General features: G+C 32.9%; 1 protein-coding gene across 1 annotated transcript; it reads right to left on the bottom strand.

Annotated features, from left to right (window-relative positions):
• Window positions 1-1,315: 1,315 nt before the first annotated feature.
• Window positions 1,316-3,256, bottom strand: LOC125859244 (putative F-box protein At1g49610). Its single transcript, XM_049538940.1, has 3 exons — window positions 2,237-3,256; window positions 1,786-1,950; window positions 1,316-1,402 (listed from the first exon to the last, which is right to left on the bottom strand). Exons 1-3 carry the CDS (start codon window positions 3,254-3,256, stop codon window positions 1,316-1,318), a joined length of 1,272 nt encoding a protein of 423 aa, XP_049394897.1.
• Between the last annotated feature and the right edge of the window lie 7,908 nt (window positions 3,257-11,164).

Genomic DNA, 11,164 nt, shown 5'->3' with positions numbered 1-11,164 from the left:
ATTTCTTAGTAGGAGTGCTACTATGTTAGGAGGACATTTCGTGCAAGAAATAGGTTTGAGTTAGTGCACTAGCTAGGTTGTTTTATTAGTTAGCTCAATGGGTATCGGAAATAGGTTCTTTAAAACCAGGAAAAAACAAAATAGAAAGAGGCCAGGAGATACAAAACTTGAAATCCAATGTTGCAAATCAATAGTTATATCGTTTGGCCAAACATACATACTCAAAGTCGCTGCAAAGCCGATAAAACTGGAAACAGAGGAATAAGTGCATACCTACGGCTACTTATGGAACTTGTCTTGCACAAAGATAGTAATAAACAATGTTTTTATAGCAGAAGTATTCAGTACAGAAATGGTCCTATCAATGAATTAAGAACATCATTTATTTTAATGAAAACCTCTTCAATATGAAATTTACATATGTTCAATGGATGACCACTATTGAGGTTTACAACCTAAATGTTTGAATTAGTATTAAAGTTGCAGTGCCTCCTTTTTGAACTTTGTATGTGATCCCTAAAATGGAAAAAGTATCACACACTGCCATTTCTAGATAAAACTTTTTCGCACAACATATATCAAGAGAGCTGTTGTTCCAAAAATTTCGTCACAACGTTTTGTAAGCTGTCCCAGCCAACTAACATATGCCCGAAGAAAAAGATAGATCTAATCATATGACTTTGGCTTCAAGTAAAAATATTTAATAGCACAATCACAGACCTTGATGCTACTGACAAAGAAAAGGTTGCAGAGCATAACATTTCATGCGGCTAATTATCATAAAAGAATGTGACTTGCAAATCGCTCATCTTAATAGATCCAGGAAAACAAGAGTCACAAGAGAATCTCAACATCAATATAACCAAAAAAAAAAAGCTTCATAAGAAACCAATATACCATAACATTTGATATGCCACAAGGGTAAATCCAATAGTAAAACTAGTAATTAGTTACAAACTTAATATAAGGCGACGTTTCTAGTATCTTGAGACAGGAAACTACCAGTAATGAAGTCATGAAAAACTCACTCCTGGAATATAATCACAGAATTGGTGGACGATCTTGGACAATCTAACAATTTGAAAGCCAATAGAAATAAATATTTGGATAGACAGTTCCCTGAACATGTCTCACACCTGCTTCTCTTTGATATGATAATGAACTTCTCCAAAACGGATGCATTGATTAACAAAAATTTTGAAAGTTTAAATAGCTTCTTAAAGCCCCATTTGACATGATACTTCAAGCATAGCTTCGATGTGATGACAATCTTAACATTCTTGAGGTTGTGAAACTCAAGGCTTGAAACACAATTCTACAAATCCATATTATCTCCTTTGGCCAAATTACGTAACTCAGAGTTGCAGCGTGAATTGTCAACATAGTTGCAAATATCATCTAACTGGAGACAAAGTATAATCAGGACCAAATGCAAGTCAGCTTAAATGAAATTGCACAACTCTGAAAAAATATGATTCTATAGAAGTGTTAATGGTACTTGGGAAATGATTATGATGGCGTAAGTAATCAAAGCAAAAGTGATAGCACAAACTTAATTAAAAAAAAGTGATGGCGCTACTATACTTCTCATTTCAGAACTCATTTGCCACAAAGAAAGCAACAATACTTACTATGGTAACGTGAAGCTTTACAGTGACATAAGCAAAGCTTCTTGCTGATAATTAAGAAATGTTTGCATTCTTCTTCGGAAGCAAAGTGGAGGGGTATTAAAACTTCAAGAAAATGAATACATGTAAAAAGAAGAGATAAGTTCTAGGAAGTTACCTCCATAGTTTGCATGTCTATGTTGAGTGTTTCCACATGAGGTGAGGCTCTCAAAAAACCAGCTACTCCATACAAATTAAACTTTTTCATATGCAACTGCAGGGTTAGATATTTGCAGTAAAAATCTGAAACGGGAATCCGTTTGAACTGCAACATGCACATGACCTGGTGCAATAATTCCAACGAAATTAGTAAATAACGGAGAAAGCAGTAACAATAACAGGGAGGTATTTCACAACAGACAGATAGTACATACTTTGACAAATCTAATTGTCTAAAACCTCGTTTCAGGACATATCTTTTCCGGTATGAATAAAGAACCTTAGTTTAAAAACTAGACAGGAGAATGTGCCACAAGTTTCTGTAATTAATTCTATAATGTTTACATTCTACAACTATCTGCTTAAGATTAACCAAAAAAGGAGTAAGGAGTTTCGAGTTAAAGACAAACCTGTGTGAACCAATTTCCAATTGTTAGCTCAGTTGCATAACATAACTTTTGAAGATTTTCTTGGATGAGGGAATATAATACTTGATGATAGTCACGGCAGTTGTGTTCTTCATTAACATTTGGGATGTGATTGATACATTTATTGTTGTAATTAATCTTAGCATTAACTAGAGAAGAGACATCAACAAGTTTACACTTGACATCAAGAAAATCTCCTGATATTTCCAAATTCTGAAGATACGGGGCAATAATTTCTAATTCATCTCTAACTCCAGAAACCCCATCTAATTCATATCCAACTCCAGGAATCCCATAATCTATCAGCTTCAGTGTCTTTAATGTTGATGAATTAATTTCCACGCGACGGAAACCGTCATACCTATATAATTCCATTGTTTCCAATGAAGGACAGCCTGACAGTAATTTCACCATGTCCTCATCGGTAAACACCACATACCCCAATGTTATGCTCTTTAGAGAGTTCCACGAAATGACCGCATCATTAATAAAGCCACAACATAGCGTAACATCTAAAGTTATCAATGACGAACAGGTGTAGAGAGATTCAGGCAATGGGCACTCTTCAGGACTATATAAACCCAATACAAGATTTTCCACATTTCTCTTAACAGCAAATCTACAACAACGATTGACTAGGAAATCAAAATCAAACTTCAAATTGTAGTCTAATTGACACAAGTCCATGCATTCAGTTAAGTCGAGTTCAAACTTTTCGATTTTGGAAGAGCGGGAATGTTCTAATGCATTATGAATAAATGATAAATCTTCTCTTTCCCGGTATTCTGAACAATTGAAATTGAAGCTATAAATTAAAGTTGAGAGAGTTTGCCACTTTTTAGAGATAACACAAGTTCTTAATGCTTCCTCTGTTGGCAGAAGTGAGAGAATTTTTACGAGGACTGCATCTGGCAACTTATTGATTGGTGCTTCTTCCTCTGTTACCTTTTGCTTCTTCGATTTTCTCAATTTCACCTTTCGCTTCTTCGAATTTGTCAACATTTTTGGGGTTGGTGGTGGGCAACAGAGAGAGATGAATAGGGTTTCTCAGACAATAAAATGCTTTGACAGTTCAGCATTAACAAGAAGAATCCTCTGTATTTATAAGTATGTCCTGAATTTAAAAGTTAAATTACTTAAATGTCCCTCAGGCGCCATTTCAGAAAGAGACACATGTTTTAGAAGAAGAGTTGCCACCGTTTATTAGGAAGAAAAGTTGCCACCGTTTCTTAGGAAGAAAAGTTGCCACCGTTTCTTAGGAAGAAAAGTTGCCACTGTTTCTTAGGAAGAGACTCGGTTCGAAGAAAAGTTGCTACCGTTTAGTTGTGAAATTATCAGAACATATCATTATGGCATTTACCATTTCTTTTCGAGAAAGCTGAATTGAGAAACAAGAATGCATGACAAAAATAAAATTGCAGGAAAAAGTTAGGCCAGAAAGGAATGTAGACCGCACACAAAACCTCTAATGCACAAATCAGTGCAAAGAAATCTATGAACAAAGATTGAATTATCTACAGAAGGAAAGAAAATCATGTCAAGCTAAGGGGGGCAATTCCGCAACATATACATAAGAAGTTGTTTATTCAGCCACTCCAAACATATCTCATTCCTATTCGAGATACAATCAAATTTTGTAGGCAGAATTGGTCCAGTGGCCAATTGTTGTTTACTTTCTACTTGTGCCAGCAAATCAAGAAACTCACCTTCAACTACTTTACTTGTATTATGGATATCACCTGATTTAATATCCATATATGGACTCTGAAGATCCATAAAGTTCTTGATTTCTTCTGGCAGCGATCCTTCAAGGGGCGTTAGTTTGTTAAGCAATTCTTCTCCAAGTTGGATAGGCATTCCACTAATAAATAAGCATAAAGAACAGTACAAAGTGATAACTGAAATGCATTTAAATATATAGGATTCAGCATTGGGGAAGAAAGAAACATCCTGAACAATATATGTGTTGGGTTTTAAAGGTGTGAGCAGAAAATAAAAGGTTGTGACTCTCCTAAAGGGTTGTGACTATGTCGAAGGGTTGTGACCTTTATGAAAGGTTGTGTCATTTCTAAAGGGTTGTGACCATTTGAAAGGTTGTGCCTTTTTCAAAGTGTTGTAACCTTTCTAAAAGGTTGTCTTTTTTCCAAAGAGTTGTGACCTTTACCCTTTGTTGGCTATAAATAGAGATGCTTTCTCTCATTTTTCTACATCGAATTTTTCCCTTCTTTTGCATACATTTCTTACTAAACAAAATCGATCGATAGTGTCTGTGTGTGTGATTCGTTGCTGTCATTTTGAGTTCTTTGAAATTATCGAAGTTTGAGGTACCACTACTTCTTTAATGGTTAATCCATTTTATCTTGGGAGAATTTAATCTACAACCTCGGATACTTGAGGGGATTAAATTTCTTAAGGACACACAGTGGATTCTATGTACTCGGATAGTTCTTTGTTTTTTTTCTTTTCATCTTTTATTATTTCTGGTTTTCTAATATGAATACAGGAGATAACAACAAGCTTAAGAAATTTATTATAGATGGTATTTTTTGTGGTAAGGAAATTACTTTTATTTTCTGTGTTCTTTTTGTTGGAAAAAAAAAGAAGAAAAAGAGAATTATTTTATCATATGATAAAAGAGATTTGGGATGAATTAGTACTACTTTAATATGTTTGAGTATATTTTATGTAGTAAGTTTTCCTTGGATGGGTAAAATTATTTTTATTTTCTTCCCAAGTGCATTGAAACATTGCACCCCTTCAGTTTTCTTTTCAATAAAAAAAGTTATTTTGTGCATAAATGTTAAGATATGCACTTTAATTTTTTTTTCTATATTCTTGATTTTATATAACTATGAGAAGAAGTAAATGAATAGATGTTGTCTCCTAACAATATTTGAACATGAGTTTAGTTTCTCGTTGAAATTCAATGTCTTCTGAGGGATATTGGAATATGATTGAAATTGGGAAAGAAGAAAAATAATTAGCAAGAAAAGTGACTTGCATGGAATCATTGCTGACAAATAGAATATGATTAATCAATGGGGGTAAAAATCAGGTTTTATCTTTATTTTTCTTGATTATTATTTTTCTATCCTTTATAAGTTATGATATTTATTTCATAAATGTTAGGATAGATGGTCATTATGTGATGATCTAAGAATATATTTTTATTACTATTAATATGTATTCTGTTTAGAGGAGGGAAAAAAAACTTTTGTAGTTTCTAGTTCATGTGAAATTTGATTGTGTCTGACTTTTCGAGATTAAAATCCTCTGATTTTTTTACTCCTTTGGTTTGAAGAATATAAGAACTTCACGAACAAATCAGATTATGCATTGGTTTGAAGAATATAGAAACTTCATCAATTAGTTAAATACTCTATTTGAATGAATATTCTGACTTGAAGAGTACAAAATCTTCGTCAGAAATATTAAGGCTAAATGATTTGAAAAAGATAAAATCTTCATCGTTAGCTAGAAACAGTGTTGTATTTGAGGTTTCTGGAGATTAAAACCTTTTTGGTTTACTACTCTGTTTGAATGTGAAATTGATTCGAAGAATATAAAAACTTCATCAGAATTCAAGGTTCATTCAGTTAACGATTAGAAGAATATAAAAACTTAATCGTTAAACTAGAAACAAGTTTTATAAAGATTGAATCTTTATTGTTAGTATTTTAATACTAAGTGGTCTGTCTAATTGTGACATAAAGGGAAAAAAACACCAGTGACATTTAATTAGTGATTTTTGTGCCTGCAATGGGTGTTTCTATGGATTAAATATCCAAAAGAAGGCTTTGTGTTGCCAATTTGTATTTTGATGGTATACAATTTGAAAGCATGTGAAAAAAATATGTGGAAAATAATTTCAAATATTTGAAAAATATTTTTGAGAACATATTTAAAATGTGGGGGTTCTTTACTTGTGATAAAGACAAAATTAGACTTACTATCTAATTTAAATTTGAAAGTACAAGATATGAAATTTAATGACATTCTTGTATTATGTTAGACCCACACAATTCTTGGAATATATTTGATATTGTGGTCGTTGAGTCTCTCTTTACTAGTATATGATATGACTAGTATAAAACCACAAAATTATATTACTCGTTCAAAAGAATTATATTCTTTGATGAAAAAGTGTTAGTTGAAATATTGTATTTTTTCATGAAAAGAAATGTCTATTTGTATAAACATGAACATTGGTGAAAAGTGACCTGTTATGTTTGTGTTGTAAAACAAACATTTGGGTCATATTTCCCTTATTGGACCGAAGAGACTATGGTCATGGGTAATTTTATAACAAATTGAATGTTATGGAAAAGTCCTTCTGCAAAGGACATTTGGCAAGGTGCTGACTCTAAAACAATATCTGTATTTGACAAAGTTATAAAAGTAAAGAACAAAATATTTGTAGGAAAAAGTTACCTCACGGAAGGTCTTTTCAAACCCATTATTTTTGTTTGTTCTTACTTTCTTGAATCAAATTGTTTGTGACATGAATGCTTAGGACATGTCAAAACTGATTAACTTAGAAATTTTGCCTAACTTCTAGTGCAATAAATCAAAATGTCAAGTATGTGTTGAATCTAAGTATGTTAAGCATACTTGTAAATTTGTTGAAAGGAATTTTAATCCTTTAGAATTGATTTACATTGACATTTGTGATATGAAGTCAACACCATCTTTTGGTGGGAAAAAGTGTTTTATAAATTTTATTGACAATTGCACTAGATAGTGTTATGTCTATTTGCTGAATGGTAAGGATGAAGCAATAGAAACATATAGGCATTATAAAACTGAAGTTGAAAATCAGTTGGATAAAAAGATTGTCTTGATTAGACGTGGTAGATGTGGAGAATATGAATCTTCTTTTGCAGAAATATATTTGGAAAATGGAATCATCCATCAAATTACTGCACATACTCACCTCAATCTAATGAAATTGTTGAATGGAAAAAAAACCGAACTTTGAAAGAAATGTTGAATGCCATTCTTATAAGTTCAGGTTTGCCACAAAATTTGTGGGGGTGCTATCATTATAGCAAAGAAGGACAACAAAAAGTTTGTCTGTTCAGAAAGAGAGGAACAAAAGTTTTATTTGTTAGTAAAGGGAGCAACAAATAATTTTTTTTTTGTTTTTTAAGATAGGGAGCAACAAAAAGTTTTGTTTGTTCAGGCTTTGTTGTACCTCGATAGAGAATTGTTTGTCGCCCCTTAAAGTATATACAAGCAATAACTCTTGAAAGATAGTAATCTAACAATTCCAATACAGTCTATTCCATATGAGAAATGGAAATGAGGGAATTATTTCCAAACGGATCAAAATAGGATCTAAGACTGTGGATTGTAGGTTCATTGAATATGCTATAAATAGTAAAGCATGTCAATTTATGGTTCATATGTCCGAACCATCGGATAGTTAAGTGAAGGGTCTAAACGACCTTGGAACAAACCAAAGGAGAATGTACTTAATAAAGAGATTTAGAGGGGTAGTAAATGTCAATGGACAAAATACTTCTTTCGAGTTTGATTTTGTAACATTTCTTCTTGAAAATGAGTTTATGAAGAAGCTATGCCCTCTGTGGACTCATTCTTTTTGAAAAAAGGCTGTCAATAGTAAGATAGATTCAATCTTGAGCAACCGTACTTGAGAGTTGGTTGATCTTCCTCCGGGAAATAAACCTTTGGGTTCAAAGTGGATCTACAGAAGGAAAAGAAAGTTGATGAAACTATTGACAAATACAAAGCAAGACTTGTTGTCATAGGCTTTAGACAATAAGAAAGTCTTGATGATTTTGACACATAATAGCCACTAACTAGGATTACATCAATTCAGATGTTAATTGCGCTAGTTGCGGTATATGGCCTTCAAATTAGTCTAAATGGATGTGAAAACATTTTTAAAAAAAATGGAGAATTGGAGGAAGAAATTTACATGGAACAACCCGGGGCTTTGTGGTTCCTGGTAAAGAAAAGAAAGCCTTTAAATTTGTTAAGTCACTTTGTGGACTAAAAACAAGCGCCCAAATAATGACATGCGAAGTTTGACCAAACTATGTTGGCTAATGAATTCAAGATTAATGAATGTGATAAATGTTTTTACATTAAAGACACTCCAAATCACAAGGTCATTGTTTGTTTTTATGTTGATGACATGTTGATCATCAAAAGAGACATTTCTGACATAAATGCCACTAAGCATATGCTAGAAAGTAACTTCAATATGAATGGCATTGAAGTTACTGATGTGATTGAAAAGGTACTTGACAAGTTCAAGTATTTGGATTTCAATATTGTCAAGACATCAATAAATGAAGGCAAAAGTGTCTCATAATTGGATTATGCTAGAGTATTGAAAAGTATGATATATATCATGAAGTGTACACAATCAGATATAACACTACAAGAAAAAGCCTTATTTAAGACCAACATTTAAGGACGAGTGAATTATCACGTCTCTAAAAGTATATCTATTAGGACGAGATTATATTTCGGTCCTTATTTGTACATTTTATTGAGAAGGTATTAAATCTAGTCCTTAAAAATTTAATTCACTAGTCCCAAATTATATTGAGGGCCTTGAGCGGGAAAAAAGTTCGCCAATTTTTATATTAAAATATTAAAAAAATGAAATTTTCAGCTTTAACAAAATTTTAAGCGCTAAAATAAAAGTATACTGAAGGTAAATGAAAAGACCATCGTCTTTTTCCTCATAATACAGCAGCCCGTCCTAATGCCCTAGTTTGAGCTCTAGATCACCATTGCATCTGATCATCAAGGTCATCACTTTACCCTCTTCACGTTTTTTGCTTAATCTTGACGTTTCTTGATGTTCCTCTGCCCTAATCGCGTCTATTTGCTTGTATAGTTGCTGCTATTCTCAAAACAGAATTCCACCCCAGCTTTGCTCGAAAAAGAATTATAGGTTGGTTCCTCTTCCGATCGAGTTGTTGTGTTTCTTCTATATCTTTTGTTGATGTCGTTTTTTCATTGTTATATTCAAGCTACTCTTTTTTTTCTTCCTGCATAATCTTATCTTGATGTTCCTCTGCCTAATCCAATCTTTTTTCTTGTATCGTTGCTGCTCTGCTCAAGACAGAATTCCACTCCAACTTTGCTCGAAACGAAGTTTCAGGTTGGTTCCTCTTCCATTCGAGTTGTTGTGTTTCTTTGATATGTTTTACTGATGTCGTTTTTTCATTGTTGTATTCAAGCTGCACTCTTTGTTCTTCCTGCTTAATCTTGACGTTCCTCTCCTAATCGCGTCTTTTTGCTTGAATCGTTGCTGCTCTGCTCAAAACAGACTTGCACCCCAGCTTTGCTCGAAATAGAATTCCAGGTTGGTTCTACTTCCAATCGAGTTGTTGTGTTTCTTCTATATGTTTTATTGAGGTCGTTTTCTTTATTATTGTATTCAAGCTACTCTATTTGTTCTTCCTCTTTTTTAACTCCTGTAATTGAAAAATAGAGCCAATATAATGGACAATCAAGTTCCATAGATAAAACTCCACAACAGTGACTCCTATTTCACCTGTCATATATGCATATAACATATATATCACGAATAGCCTATCAGGATTCAGTTCGTAGACAGAAATGTATGCCAAATGCAATAATTAAGGGATCCCCATATATGTATAGTCTAACTTAATTTACATCTAAAATAGGGTGCTAAATATATTTTGCTGCAGAATAACCAAGTGTGCTACAGATACAAATTGATACAAGTGTGAAGCTTACACTCCACCATAGTCAGTTCAAGCTTTAAATATCACTGAAACTAAACTAATTGAGTACATGTGTTTAACCTCGTTTCATAGGTCGCTGAACATAAGATTTATTGGGATCTTCTGTTTTCAACTTTGGAGGCGGAATTTCTCATTTCTTAACCTGCAATATAAGGTAATAACAGTTTTACCTTCTTTCGTCCCTTCATGAAATCTCTCCAACTGGACACCTTATAATAAACAGAAGAAAAGTTTCAAAACTCAATATAGTAAGTCTAGATTTTGAACATGTTGGCTGTCTTAACTGTACAATTTCATATTATCATGAAGATTAGGTTCAATACGATTATCATATTTGTCATTAAGGATTGTGGTAGGATGGGTATAATTCCTAAACCTTTAACCAGAAGCTTTACTTTGAGACCTGAAAATGGAAAATAATCTGGTAGAGAGCACATCTCTGTTTAACGAGTCTTACACAACAGTTGTCCGAATTAGTCGGTGCCCCAAAACAGATTCCAAACATGGAGTGGAAAACCAAAAAAAAAAGATTATTATGTTCATAAGAACCCAATCACCTGTGTTACTAGTTGTATCATTTGCTATAGAAAAAAAAGACACTAAAGATTCAAAAAACATTCTTCATTGTAAAAGTACAATTACATAATAGATGACATAAACCACTCAAGTTCATAGGCGATTGTCAACAACTTTATGTTCCTGAAATCATGAGAGTCATTTGCTCGGCTCTTGTAGCACCATGTCTTAGGTTCTTAGCTAAGAGATGAGATATCCATGACCCAGCACAGGGCCAGAACCATTATGTGTAGTTGTATTTCTGATAAATGGAGTATGATAGGATTTTATATTAATCCTTTCATGCTATGCACAGCTACATGACTGATATATATATATATATATATATATGTATTTAAATTTAATTCTCAAACTTAAACAAACATTCACCTCTATTATGATTTAGTGATGGAAAATGTGGTATTTTGGAGTTTAAACTTATAACCACTGTAGCATATAGTTGGAATTGCAAGTTTGCTTTATTCTTTCTTTATGTATTAGTTTGAGGATGCGATTAAGTAATTCTTAACATTAGGATAAGTTAGTTATGAGCCAAGACTTTTCAATCACAAGCAACTACCAACAAGAATTTTTTAATCAC

This window comes from Solanum stenotomum, chromosome 3 (genome assembly GCF_019186545.1).
Source record: "Solanum stenotomum isolate F172 chromosome 3, ASM1918654v1, whole genome shotgun sequence".
In the NCBI taxonomy this organism is placed as follows: Eukaryota; Viridiplantae; Streptophyta; class Magnoliopsida; order Solanales; family Solanaceae; genus Solanum; species Solanum stenotomum.
This window is presented reverse-complemented; position numbering and strand designations above follow the sequence as displayed.